Genomic DNA, 15,659 nt, shown 5'->3' with positions numbered 1-15,659 from the left:
TCCAAATGTATTCAATCAGAATGATGAAGATGATTCACAAAATGAATGTTGCAATAATTTAGAAAGTGAAAAACAAGATGAAAAATTTGAGCAGGATATGAATGCTGCTATAAAATGTTTGACATTATCTAAAAGTAAATTTTCGTTTTTTTATCAATTTTCTTAATAATACTTTAACTGTCATTTTTTTCTGACAGGATTTTAATTTTCATATTTTAACTGTACATACATTTTTCTTTTCCAAAAAATATGAATAAATTTAAATTTGTAAATATTTTATTTATATTTGAATTCAATAATTTATTATTTATTATTAAATATAAATTAGATCAAATAATATGTAAGATGTATAAGAAGTATTTATGGATAATAATTATTTATTTAAAAAAATTGAAATAAAATATGTTTAATTAATAGAATTAAAATACTTTTTTTTTTAATTTAATTTCTGTATTCTTTTTTTATTTTTTAATATACTCTTGAGAATGTATTTTAAATAGTTATTTGTGAAAGTTTTATTGTTCAATATTTATATATTTTTAATAAATTTTACACTGAATATTTTTAATATCCTTGAAAATCAATGTTTAATTAGAAAAAAAGTAATTTGGCCTGAGATAAGTAAGATGGTCTGATAATTGTATATGTGTTCTATTTTATGTTTATAATAAACTATATATTTACAATAATTTTAAAATATAAAATTTTTAGCCAAAGAACATCAGTTTAAGGATCAAGATTTTGAAGAGTTTAAATTTAAACCCCCACCAATTAGTGGCACAATTGAAGAGAGATGTCAATCTGCCTTAGAACATGTATCCAATGGTCTTGAATGTCTCAAGTTTTTTCCTACAGAACCAGAACATAAAAAATTTCAATCAAAAGAGAATTGTAAAGGAGAAAAATATAAGGAAAAGTATGAGAATAAGGATTACATTGTAAAAATGGCTAAATCCTTTCAAGCAATTCCAATGTCTTATGCACCATTGCATTCTAAAGCAATGCCAACTGAGACAAATGAAGATTTATCTACAAATTTTAGTACAGATAATAGTTCAAGGTAAAGAATATTTATAAAATTTGTTATATATAAGTACAAAATTTTCATAAATAATATTTTATGCTTTACACATTTTAAAATAAACACATATTTACTTCTTTAATTTTTATTTAATGAATATATAGATTAATATTTCATTCAAATAAGGAAAGTTTTCGTATTATTTTCTTAATTTATACATTTATTTACTTAATATTTTTATATTTTTTGTTAATATATTCGATTTAGTCAGAAGAAAAAATGTAAGCAAAAAAAAAAGAAAACCATGGATAGATCCATGCCAAGAGGTAATAATACACCTATTTTAATTGAAGACACAAGTACGAAGGCTTTATTTTATAAAGTTGAATCTCAAACTCTACCCACATGGCAAGCACCAAAGAAAGATGATAACCATAGTTGGAGTGCTCACCTCAAAATTCTTCTGTATGAGAAGGCTTCACTTGTATTTGTTGTGCTTGCTGAAAATGAATACTCTAGTAAAAATTATGGTGCATCATTGCGCTATATTCTTGCAGTTTTACGATGTCAGAAAATATTGGAGGTTTTCTGCAGAGTGAGAAATGATAAACTGATCAGCTATTTGTTGGGAAGAGCAGGAGACTGCTGCTTCATGACTGTACAAGATTGGATAAATGTAAAGAAACATCGTAATGATTATGAGACAAAAAATATGACTGAGAATTCAATTACTGATGCAATTTTTGTAATAGATAACTTAGATATGAGTAAGTTTTGAAAAGATGAATACGGGTAATGTTAACAACTTTATTTTCTATATATTTTCGAATATTATGTTTCAAATTTTCTAGAAGAAAAATCTTTCAAGATATATATTATTCATGGTACAATTTATATTTACAATTTTTATCATTTTTTTGTACAGGTTGACTACAAGAAAATTTTTTTACTAAAATAATAACGAAATCGTTGTCGAATTAATAATGTTAAATAAATCTAAATAAATTTATTTATAAAAATTAATGCGTTTATTAAATGATACTAACACCCTTTGAAGATTTATGTAAAATTGTTTTGAATGTCACTAATAATTTAAAATATATCATATTTAGATGGAGCTGAAATACTTCCAGAACATTTTAACTCACTAGAAGCAACTCTTGTAGCTTCTTACAAATGTTATGATAAAGCTTTAACCTTAGAACCTTTAGAAATGGATAGAAATAATCTTTTGCGTAGATTGGGAAACATTCATAATGAATTAGGTGTTTTGTACATGAATCAAGCTGGATGTAAGTAGTAACAAATGCAAATCTGAATATAATTTGAATATAATACTTTATGTACTTATAGTTTATATAATAGTTTATATTAATTTTATAAAACCAGTTTTTATTCAAATTTAAAAAAATATTAAATTACATTAATTATCAAGAATGACTTTAAACTACAATAATAGTTTGCTTCTAGTTTACCAAAAATAACATGTTTTATGATTGTTTTTTAAAGACTTATAAGATCTTTTTATTAATACATTATAACACACAAATAGATAATCGGTATCACATGCATAGATAAAAAAAAGTATATATAAATTTGGTTGAAAAGCTTTAAGATATACAAAGTTATTGTTAATATACTAATAAATGAGTAGAAATTAAAACTTAAATATTTAATCATTTTTATTGATGTTATTACTATAACATTCATATAGTTTACTAACTATATGAAATATCAACGAGTATTGTTTTCAATTCAATAACCAACTATTTAAATGTATATATTATATTAAAAATTATATAAATATATTAATATTGTAATTCGGTAAGCAAAATAACATGTATTTTATTAAAAATTTTACTTCTTTTATGATATTGTTACAAGTCAATTATAATACAAATTATTTTAATTTGTAGCACGTTATCAATTAGAGGAGAATATAAATGCAGATAATTTATCATCTGATGTTACCTCACCTCTCCTTTGCTCATTGAAGCATTTGGAAGCAGGTGTGAAGGCATTTGAGATGGTACATGACAAAGCAAATCTAGCATTATTACACTCTAATACTGGTCGATTAATGCGATTATCCGCTCACATAAATACAAAACACCAATCTCGTGAACGTAATTTTTATAACAAGGCTTTGTTAAGTTATCAAAGGGCGCTGCAAGTACTTGGTATGAGAAATATCAACCCAACAATTTGGGATAGTGTGACTTGGGATTTATCATCTACTTTGTTTACCATGGCTACCTTATTGCAGGATTTTTCAATAGTTAACACTAAGGTATATACTTTTTTTTTTTTTTTTTTTAAAGGATTCAAATTTAACTCTGAAAATGGTTCATAAATGTTTTATTTTTACTTTTTATATTTTTCTTATGTATTGTATCAGCATAATTGTATTTTCTATTTTATTGAGACAAAATTGTTAATGCTTATATTTATTGATTATTCTTTTATTATTGAATTTATTCATTTTCTACAAAAATTGTTTAAAGTGTGGCCAAATTACATAAAAACTTAATTAATATAATAATCGATCAAAACAAGAGTCAAGGACTTCTACATTCAATATGTTAATTTTATATTTATAGAATGAGGAAGAACTTGAGCGCGAAGTTGTAGAAATTTTTCATAAGGCACTTAAACATTGTGACACTGAAACTTATGGTCCTCGTCAACCCATTTATCAATTTCGCGCTGCTACTATTCAACATCGTCTTGCTTCGCTATATCATAAGTCCTATAGAGAATTGAATCACGAGACTGACAGTACTCGACGTAAAAGTAATTTGCAACTAGCAAAATTGTACTATGAAAAAGCAGCCAATCTGCTTTTATCACTTGAACAGACGACAGAATTTCTGACTGTGCAAATGGAACGAGTTGCTCTTATAGAATTCCAGGCTCAAAGTAAAATTTTGTTTTAATTCAATTTATACAAATAATAATCTTTTTAAAAATCATTGAGATTTATTTTTGGTTTTAAAATGATCATTTAAAATATTTATACATGTATTTTGTATTTAATTTTATAATGTAATTTTAAGTTGTACAATTTTGTATTATATGCTGACTTAATATCAAATAGTTATCATATACATATTTATATTTATTTTATGTTAATTTTGAATTATTATTAATATTTATATTTATGTTTTGTTACTTAATTTTTGGTGAATTAAGTATATTTGTTTCATTAATCTTTTAAGAGCACATAAAATAAAATATTTATACTTATTCGTTTGTTGCTCAAGTTGGAAAAATTTTAAATAATGAAAACAATTATTTTTTATATGTATGAGTCTCCAAACAATTATTTATAATTGTTATAAGTTTAATATTTATATGCAGTAGTTAAAATTTAAGAAACAATTTTTTAAATATTTGAATTGTTTCAGTTACAAATACTTTTAATGGCAAATTGAAAGCTTACCAAAACTGTTTAGAATTGATTTTGCAGAGTAATTATATAATTAAAATAATAGTTGGAAGAAATAAAAGTATTATCAATAGTAAAGAGAATGAAAATATCCACGTAAAAATAAAAATTAATAAGGGCGAAGAAAGAAAGGAAGAAATGGAATCCAAATTCATAGAAAATGAAGAAGGTCTTGTAATTTTACTTGAACAACGTCTGCAATTTGTTTTACGATCATTAACGAAATTATGTATTATTAAAACTTCAGGAAATCAAAACAATGAGTAAGAATACTGTATAATAATTTGTTCATTTAGTGCAACAAATTTAATTATTTAATAGAATGCTGTAGCCTTTTTAGTTTTATTCAAATTAATAAAAATATACTTGAATTCACAAATATAGACTAAGATATTTTTTCATTAAAAATATCACGTAGAAAATTTTACATTAAATAGATATATTTCTAATAATTGTGTATATTTTTTTTATTGACAACATTTAGATTTTCACAATGTACTGTAACTTTATACTAATGTAGGCAACTTGTACGTATATATATATATATATATACGAATACATGCAAACAAAATATCTAAAAAATTTTAAATAGTTTTTTTTTATAAAAAATTAATTAATAATATTGTATAGATAGGAGATTAATTAAGATGAAATTATTATGCAATGATTACTTCAATGTATGATAATATTTAATAAATTGAAAAATTTTGTTTCAGATGTGAAAATTATGCTACGATGTATAAAAAATGTTACAGCTTGACATTGCATTCTGATACTTTAGCTGGCATCATTTTAATAAAACACGTTGTAAATGTTTTGGATAAGATAGAAAATATTATACAACATTAAATATGTTTATTTCATAGGTAGTTGTATGCTACAGTATTTATTGTAATGATTTTATTTTTATGTAAATGCTTAAGAATTCTCTTATGTATTTCTTTAAAATTTTTAAAATTATAAAAACGTTAAAAATATTTACAAACTTTGTGTAAATATTAATAATCATTATTTTATGATTTATATATAATTTTTTAAATAAGAATAAGATTAATATTTTTATTGTTTTTATGATTTAAGACTTTATTATAATTATATATTTAAGTGAAATCTTATCACTTTGAATTAGTTTATTTTTTAAAATAAAATTAGAGTATAATTAAAAATTTTTGTATTATGTATGTGAATGATTGTGTGTTTATGCTTAATATATATTTGATTTTATAATACAAAAAATTGTTTAAAATATAAATAAATCAAATATTACTGAAGAAGTATATTAGTAATGTTACATTTGAAACATAACATATATATTTGCATATACATTTTGAATTGACTATGAATCTTATAGACAAATTTTGCTAAGAGTTTAAAATAAAGAGAACTTTTGCAATAATAGATAGATACTTATAGAATATTTAAAATAAAACATCTAAATTGATCTAATTTTTTAATATTTCATACATATTTTAATTGAATGTATTTTTAGTAGCCTTAATATTATTTTATATTAGAACATGCATTGTATATACAATAAAATGAATATATATTTGAAACTAGTAAACATTAATTAAAAAATATGTGTTTGTAAATAATTAAAATAAATAATTTTATGATTCTTATTATTGTAAATTTTTTTATAACAAAAGAAACAAACATTCAGTTTTCAGAAAATATGTTACTTTTAAAATTTCATAATAAAAAATAATTTCTATTAATATTTAATTTTTATTTATAAAATAAATTTTGTTTTCTTACAGATAACTTCATTTTCATATAAAATTGAATAACTTTTAAATCATAGAATCTTTATCTCATATATATATATGTAGTATTATTTATTATTCATAAAACTTTGAAAATTGAATGATTTATAAAATGAATTGTATTGTAATAAATTTTTTTACATTCTTCAAAATATAGTACATACAATAATTTTTTATAATTTAGTATATTTTAAGAAACATACATTACTTTTGCAAATATTTTTAAATAATTGTATGAACAATATTATTAAATATTGTTTTTTTATTGTATTTTCATAGAAATACATCATTTTCATGGCATTATAAAATATTGAGTTAAGAATTTTTATTTTCTTGTATATACAGTTTTTAAAATTTTGTTATTAATTTCATAAGTATATAATTTTATGAAATAATGATTAATAATTATAATCAGCCTTTTAATTAAATAGACTATTATTGAAGTTGTAGCTATGTACTAATAAATAAATACTTATTTTTTATAAATAATTTATTTGTACTTTCGTTTTAAATAAATACATAAAATGCATTTATAATTTATCAAATGTGTTAAAAGTATAATCATTATAACAATGTGTTAAAATAAATAAACTTTATTGTAGAACAAGCATTTATATTAGGATATCTTTAAAATAATTATTTTATTCTAATCATACTTTATTCTGTAATTTTATTATTTTAATTTAATTTTTATGTTATATACTTTTAAACTACACAAACACATTCAAATTAATGCCAAAAATAGTGTTTGAATTATGATTTTTAATAATTGAATATTACATAGAGATTATTTTTCCTGTTGATATATTTTTTGTAAGCATGAAGGGCTTGTGAGATAATTAAAAAATTATGTTAAATATTTAAGATTAAAAACTATATATTTTTTTAATAAAGTAGGATATTTATATTAAAATTAACTTATACTGGGTTAAGTTCTGTTCATAATTTATTAATATTTTTGTTTCTATTTTGTAGTTTCATATTTTATATACATAAGTTAAATTATATAAACGATATAAGTACATTAATGTATTTTTAAGTAAATACATTATATTAAATATTAATTTTAAAATGTATTAAAAAAAAAATTAAAAGGAAAAAAATTCCATAAATAGCTGTATAGAATAACTGGATAGCAGAATAATCCAATGAAATTTTCGAACTTTTATATATGTTTTTATATTGTATTTTGTTAATAAAATCATAAATTGCAACTCTGTGAAAGGGTATATTAATTTCTTTCCTCCTACTTATTTAGATTTTATGAGTTGAAATCACAATCTTGAGAATTATCACTTTTCTTAGTTTTATACAATTTATTGATTTAATTTCATGATATTAATCTCACAATTTCGATATATAAAATCAAATTCCAAGTTGTTTCACAACGTAAAATTAAATTTTGGACATCAAATTAGTACGCTGATCGTCATATTTATAAAGTGACAAAATTAGATTGTATAGGCCTTATACAGCTTCTTCACTGGTCTACTCAACAATGCTGAACTTGTACTAAATAATTAATACTGACCATGGAGAATGTTGCATCTTAAGCCATTCATTTTATTTTAATAAAATAAAGTATTGTATGTAATTAAATAAAAGTTCACTCGGTTGATTATACTTACCCCCTTCTTAAAATTTCTATTTTAACTGAGTATTTTAAATTCTTTCTGATCATTAATATAACTGATGAATCACACTGTTCAGGATTGGAGCACTTCATAAGAAATTTAATTTTCCTAAATTTGTAAATTATTGCTCGCAAGATCGTAAACATTGACTCCGAAATTTCTCGATAAAATTGAAGCCTTTGCTTGCGAACGTCCTGTAATGTTTATTTAGTTTTCGCATAGCAACGTCGTTTGAATTTTACAAAATTTGTAGAGCCTTGTTTTCGTACAATTCTCGAACGTTCTAGAGCTTGGACTCTGACGTCATGCAAGACTTTCGGCGAAACACAGTAACACCTATGTATTGTTGCCGGCTAAGTAATCTTCCGTGCGCATATTTAAAGGATGCACGCGACAAGCTCGCTCTCTTAGTGCAGACGCTATGGCACGGATCACGGTTTGCTTTAGCAGGACCGACATGGAGTAGTCGATATATCTCAACAGAGCCGCCACGGAACGAATAATAAGCCTTCAGTTTCGTGCACGTATTCAACAGGTTTGTAGGTTCACTGTAAGTTTCTCAATCAATTATTACTCTACACAGCAAGAATAAGCTAATAAGCCAACGGTAAAGCCACAATAATTTATAATCATTTAAGTGTGCCATAGTTCAGCAGTCAAAAGTGCTGTTAGCATTACTATTATTAAATATTAAACTAGAAGCGCACCACCAACGCACTCATCGCAGAATTAGGTAAGGCAATGAATTTCTGTGAATTTAATCGAAGGAGAACCAAAGATTGAAATTACGTACACACGTCGAAGGCGCGCAGTTAGTTAAGTGAATCAAGAAAAGTCGTGCTGACCAGTTTTCCCTATTATCTCCGGACGGGGCGCTACTACTTTGCCATGCTCCTCCAGCAAGAATAGTTTTTCCATTCATATCCGGACGAAGCTCTACGCTTTTTCTCCAAACATCCTGCAAGAAGAATCTGTGCAGTTTATATTCCGAACAGGCGCTGCTACTTTGCCATGCGCCTCTAGTAAGACTAGTTTTTCCTTTTATATCCGGACGAGGCCCTACGTTTTATCTCTAAGCAACTACCAATAGAAGTGGTACGATCTCAACAATTCTCACTACCAACAGTGATTCGCATTTACAAATGTGTTGATACTGAATTGAAGCATTACTCTCTCACTCATTCCCACTTGCCACCAGTAACATGGTGGATATGTCTAATCAAATCACCTTGGTCTCTCGACCTCTGGGTGAATGGAATTCCGAATACACACTATTATAATAATAATATTATTAATAATACTAATATTATTATTTATAAATAAATATATATAATTACTTTATTATTAATTTATATTTTTAATGTCATCAGTAGGAATAGTATTAAATGAAATGGTTTAATTATTATTTGCAATTTCATTGAATTATATTTTTCATATAATTTTTAATAAATTTATCTACAATAATAAATAATAATAATGTATATAATTTATTATTTATAAAATACAATAGAATTTTAATCGTATAACCTTACTGTCTGAGATCAGACAAAAGCTTCCCTAAGGTGTTGAGGGGAGGCTTGCTGGCAAGTGGAATGGACAGTGCAATAATTCAAAACGGTCTTTTATGAGTTGATTTTCTTTTATTGAATATAAGAATATAATAAATAGTCAGTGGTCTATTGAGGTGAGATTGAAAGTAGGATACAATGAATAGGCGAGAGTTTCTTTAGGTAAACAGTGATAATAATCTTGTGAGTGTATTCTTGGTGATGCGAGCGATTCTTCTACTCGTGGTTGTGATTCGTTGAGGTGGAGGGAGATGCGCTGATAAAGAATCTTGACGCCGCCGGTTGCCACTACCGATAAGCTTGTGTGGCCTGTGGGGCGCTGTGAGAGGGGAGTGTTGAGGTGACGTCACTCTTGAGGAAGTGGTCTTCGTGCCACCGGCTGCCGCTACCGATAAGCTGGAGCGGCCTCTGAGGCGCGGTGAGAGGGGAGCGATACTGTGACGTCACTCTTTCTGGGCAATGATGCCGTAATCTTGATATGCTGCTTACTTGGTTCGTGTGTTGGTGATCCGTAAGAACGTGTGTAAAGTATAGCTTACGTGTGTTGGAGTCGATCTCAGTTGAATTGATGGTACGCAAGAACGTGTGTAATAGCATAGCTTACGTGTGTTGGAGTCGATCTCAGTTGAATTGATGGTACGCAAGAACGTGTGTAATAGCATAGCTTACGTGTGTTGGAGTCGATCTCAGTTGAATTGATGGTACGCAAGAACGTGTGTAATAGCATAGCTTACGTGTGTTGGAGTCGATCTCAGTTGAATTGATGGTACGCAAGAACGTGTGTAATAGCATAGCTTACGTGTGTTGGAGTCGATCTCAGTTGAATTGATGGTACGCAAGAACGTGTGTAATAGCATAGCTTACGTGTGTTGGAGTCGATCTCAGTTGAATTGATGGTACGCAAGAACGTGTGTAATAGCATAGCTTACGTGTGTTGGAGTCGATCTCAGTTGAATTGATGGTACGCAAGAACGTGTGTAATAGCATAGCTTACGTGTGTTGGAGTCGATCTCAGTTGAATTGATGGTACGCAAGAACGTGTGTAATAGCATAGCTTACGTGTGTTGGAGTCGATCTCAGTTGAATTGATGGTACGCAAGAACGTGTGTAATAGCGTAGCTTACGTGTATTGGAGTCGCTCTGTGTGTGTTGGATATAAATTCTATGCACGTGGAGTTAACTTGTAAAATGGCGATTCGATCTTGATAACTGCTTGATTGAACTAGTAAGAGGTCGAGAGCGTCGAGTGCAGCTCCTTAAATATTCTCGTACGAACTTGCTGCGCCGATAGCGCATCGGTGGCTGTTGCTATGCCGATATTTGTCGTGACGTCAACAGGGCATAGCCTTGTAGGGTTCATTTGTTATTACTTTTCGGAATTATAGTCGTATATTCGAGTTTTTCAGTTAGAAGCATTCTTCGAGTCTGTTTGAGAATGAGAGACTGTTTTTTTAATGCAATAAAACATCTGGCAAGTAATATCATGAAAATTGTATTTAGGACTTCAAAACTTTCCTGCTCATAATTATTTTGCACTAGTGTCATAAAATATCTGGAAAACTCTAGCGAAACGTGCTCATACTCCCACTGCAGTAGAACTTAATGGGTTTATTGCCGGGAGAATCCCAAAGTAGATTCAGAACGAATATCAGATATGCGTAAAGCATTGAGTACAAAACATTTACTTAATTCACTGCAACCCAAAACCCGTACGTGCGACAACATGCAATGACCATACGTGCGCACTCGGCCTTTAAGACAATGCTTGCATTGTTCTTGGCTATGCCACATCTGATCGATCGCATTGGAAATTTGACCACGCCCAAGCGAACCCTTATTCATAAATTTATACAGAATTTGTATATGTATAATTATTTTTTAAATATAGATTTTTAATTAATTATAACAGTTATAATATAAAAATTTTAAATAATCTTAATTGAATATTAATACATGATTACTATTTCATGACAATGCGGTAAAATTATGTCCTAATTTTTCTATTATAAGTATTTATATTATATCATTAAATACTAATTTTTTAATTAACTTGAAAGTTGATTTAATGATATTCTTTATATCTAATAGTTAAATAATAATTTAACATTATATATAGATATTAGACCAAATTATTTTTCCGGTAAGATTAGGTATAAGAAATATAAAATAAACTTAGATAATTCATATAATATATTAGAAAGCATTATAACTCTTATAAATTGTCAACAAAATATGTTATGAAGCCAATTTATTTAATCAGTTTAGATTATTTACTAAGTTTACATTTAATCATATACATTATTAACATTATTTAATAAGCAAATTTAATATCAATATATTTACAAAAAAAAATAAATTATTTTCAAATGAATATTATTAAACTCACTTGATTAACAAAATGAAAAGCTGCTCAAATAAGTAAATTTATATATATTTAAATATAATAGATTATATTTTTTACTTTATAATATTAAGAATAATATATATTCTTCGATAGAAATGGTATTTAATTATTAATAACTGTTCGGAATTAGAGCCGTGCACGATTCGAATAGCACTATGACTACATTGGTATGTTCCAAGACTAAAGTTGCACCTCTCAAGAGAATCACAATACCAAGATTGGAGTTAGCAGCAGCACTACTTCTTTCGAAATTGTGTTCGGTTTTAAAACGGTACGTTCGGAATTGGAGTATTTTTTCGAGGCCATTTAAACAAAATTTTATAAGCCTTCTAGTCTTCGAATCAGCTAATAGAGCCCAAAATTTACAATCTCGAACTTTCTACAAGCCAGCTAGTTTGCGCATAAAAGCACCTAAGCATTGTTACCAGCTTTAGCTACCGCACTGATACTTAAGGAAGCGCTCATCAAGACTCATCGTAGTTATCACTCAGCAGTCACTCAGTAGACAGTGCCAGTTATTCCTCCGAGTCAGTCATTTACGCCCTAGCCACGCCATTAAACGGAGTCTACAGCAGAGAGAAAGTCACGCAACACACGCTCTATCAATGCAAGAAACACACGTTTAATTCTTCAATGCGCAACGGTTAACAACCAGTCAAGGGCTGACTGCAGTTCTAAAAAATAGTTGACTACACAAAGCATGTTACCGGACTCTTCTACACTCGAAGGTATACCATCAGTCTTTATTGAGAATAACTAACACAGAAACATTCCCATAGTCCCTTTATGAGTATGGTCGAATCTTCTTGCTAACCTTGACAACGTTAACATAGGCCTCAAACCAAGCCGTATTCCTCTTCAAAGAATATACAAAATCCATTGCTGATCCCCATAACATCATCGACCGCATCGTCACCGTCACCAAGGAGTAACTACATCATTGTGATAGAACATAATTCACTCTCTACCATGAGACGTGAATACAGAACAACAATAGTGTAATTGTCAATAAAACCAAATAGACGATGCACTAACAAAGTTTACGCACACTGTACATATTTACAGCCCTTCCAATTATGTCCTTTCCTAAGCAGGGCTAAGGCGGGCGACTAATAAACTGAACTATCAAGCTTGGCAGTTCGAGCAAGAAAATTAATTACATTTTCGAACATCTGGTCCTTAGAGCTGGATCAGTGCAATTTCGAACAGATACCTAGAATTTCCATATCAAGTAGTTTTACAATAATTGATGCATGTATTGAAAATAGTAATGAGGTCGTTCTTATATATACCAGTAATGGGTACTAAAGTTCTAAAATCTGATTACATGAAGCAACTCATATTTATATGGGTTATTTGGAAATTTACTAGAGTTAAATTGATAAAAATGTGAATATTATTACAAATAATTACTAGGGGTCATATTAAAAAACTATACATTGTGATTTGATAAATTATTCAATATTTAGATCTATTACAAATTACAATAATAATGCAATTAAAGTACTTCATTTTAGTAGTTTCGAGTGTACAATGGTAGACATACAAATTTTGACTAACTAATTGTTATTGTTATTTAACAACTTATTAAATTAAATTTTAATTAAGGATAATAAATAACATTCTTGTTATATAAGAAATATTTATTAGTTATAAAAAATAATGTCAAGATATATTCATTAAGATTACTTCATATGTATTAGATTTCTATTATTTTGTAATATGAAAGCAGAAAAATTTATTTTTAACATGTTTTTTAGATCAATCCTTCGGGTTTTATATTTATATTAGAATTATGATAATAATGAAAATAGTCATCATTTATAAGGTATTTGTAGGAATGTTTTTATACGATAAGAATTGAATACATTTTTTAATATGAATGAAAATCAATTACATAGTATTTAAAAATTCTTTATTTGATTATATAATTTTTCTGTTAATATAAAATTTAATATATTGCAAATAAAGTAAAAATGGTAAATTTTGCATAAACACTTCTTTCCTACTTTCACTTTATTAGAATTTATTTTAGTTTCAACACTTCATGCATTATTTTAATTAATAAATACGGAAAAAGAATGTAAAAATAAATTTAAGTATATATTAATCATATTGTTACATATAGAAGTTATCAATAAATTTCCAAAGTAATATTATAAAAAATAATTTCATAAAAACCTAAACCATCTTGATAAAGGTACCGTATTTAATTAATAGTACTTTAGGAAGTTTAATTACGCTACAATAATTGGAACTTTATATAATATTATTTATTATATAATTTTTTTAATAAGTCCGAAATAAAGTTGTAAAAAAATCGGCAAAATTAATAATAGTACAATATTGAACAAATCAGTTGTATTTATAATATGTAAGTTATCACGTGATAGTTTAATTATACTTTATATTTATGTTACAACAAAATAAAATAACTATTTTAATTATTTAAAGAAATATAATTCAACAAAAAACGCTGATGTGTAAATTAAATTTCAATTACAATTAATTCAAATTTTCATTTAATTTATTTGGAAATATTCATAAATGTTTTAACACACAGTGCATATTTCAAAGTATAATTTTACATAGGAATTCAGTGATCATAAGAAATTAAAATATTTTATTATTGAAAATAATAGTTTATATATAAGAAGTTTTAGATCATTCTTAAATATTCAATAATAATAACAATAAAGTATTAGAAATTTGTTATGTTCATTATTTTTGATAAATATAATAGAATCTACAGTCCATTACACAATACGTTGATGTTACGTTATGTTATGTTGTGTTTATAAAAATGGTTATTGTTCAAGAATGTAAGAAAACTCCCAGCTCATTAAACATCTGGAAAAATCGAGATTATTGTTCCGAAAAAGGCAAGTCTCGGCTACGCGAGTAATAACATTTAAAAACGCGCCTCGGATTAACTAAATCTAAACAATTCAGCAAAACTTCGAATATCTTAAGAAAATAAACTTCATAAACATATCTGGCAATATCAAGGCTCCAAGTGTCCAGCAAAACAAGTCATAAAACTAATGCTACGAGACATTTGACACGGCCTCGCCATAAAGCATCTATCGACGACAAATGATAAAACATCTGGCGTATACAAATCATAAAATTAGCCTGAAAAACACAATCCAGATGATACACTCAAAAACAATGCTACACCTAACCTTCAGAACATTGACCGATCGCAACGCGCATGAAGACTCAAGACCCCCCATCATGGAAGGGAGTTGAGCAAGACCCGCTCTCATTGGAGCCTCTATCTTGGAAAGACTCACTGGTGGGAGACCCCACCACTCGAAAGGCGCCGTGATTAGAATTACCATAAACTAAAGAAGAATTCTGATTGGGCACACTAATAAGACTAAATCTCATTGGCAACGCCATGATCGACAAGACAGCTCTGATTGGCGACATCAAAAGAGAGGGAATTCTCGCCGACCACCGCGTGGTCGAGAGAAGGCTTTAAAAAAGGCAACGCCGGCATGGCACAATCAGTTATCTTATCTTATCTAACAGAAAAAGAACAAGTCAATTAAACGCAAAAGTCCAAGATTAATCTATTCAACACAAGTACTAGATAATCAAATCATACACTCGCAGCAGTGTAATACGAAAAAGGGGAATTGAGAACTACGAATATTAATCCGCACAGTATACACAATCAAACTACAAGGAGCCCTACGAGTCAACTCAAAGAATAAGACAAAACATAACTATACACAACGTGCAGACTCACGAGGTAACGTTCCATTCCAAATGAATACGTAACTATATCAAGCTATATACGCCAATCTGCA

General features: G+C 27.4%; 1 protein-coding gene across 1 annotated transcript in view; it reads left to right on the top strand.

Annotated features, from left to right (window-relative positions):
- LOC105361523 (erythroid differentiation-related factor 1) overlaps positions 1–5,320 on the top strand; it is a 7,783-nt gene extending 2,463 nt beyond the window's left edge. The window contains exons 4-11 of the mRNA XM_011498731.1: positions 1–134; positions 712–1,060; positions 1,289–1,788; positions 2,134–2,313; positions 2,938–3,311; positions 3,622–3,940; positions 4,429–4,732; positions 5,186–5,320. The exon at positions 1–134 is cut by the window's left edge and continues 274 nt beyond it. Of these exons, the coding sequence (XP_011497033.1) occupies positions 1–134; positions 712–1,060; positions 1,289–1,788; positions 2,134–2,313; positions 2,938–3,311; positions 3,622–3,940; positions 4,429–4,732; positions 5,186–5,318 (2,293 nt within the window). The 3' untranslated portion in view covers positions 5,319–5,320. The remainder of the gene's footprint in view (positions 135–711; positions 1,061–1,288; positions 1,789–2,133; positions 2,314–2,937; positions 3,312–3,621; positions 3,941–4,428; positions 4,733–5,185) is intronic.
- The last annotated feature ends 10,339 nt before the right edge of the window (positions 5,321–15,659 follow it).

This window comes from Ceratosolen solmsi, unplaced genomic scaffold (assembly GCF_000503995.2).
Source record: "Ceratosolen solmsi marchali unplaced genomic scaffold, CerSol_1.0 scaffold30, whole genome shotgun sequence".
In the NCBI taxonomy this organism is placed as follows: Eukaryota; Metazoa; Arthropoda; class Insecta; order Hymenoptera; family Agaonidae; genus Ceratosolen; species Ceratosolen solmsi.
The sequence above is the reverse complement of the archived record's forward strand: the minus strand, read 5'-3'. Positions and strand labels throughout refer to the sequence as shown.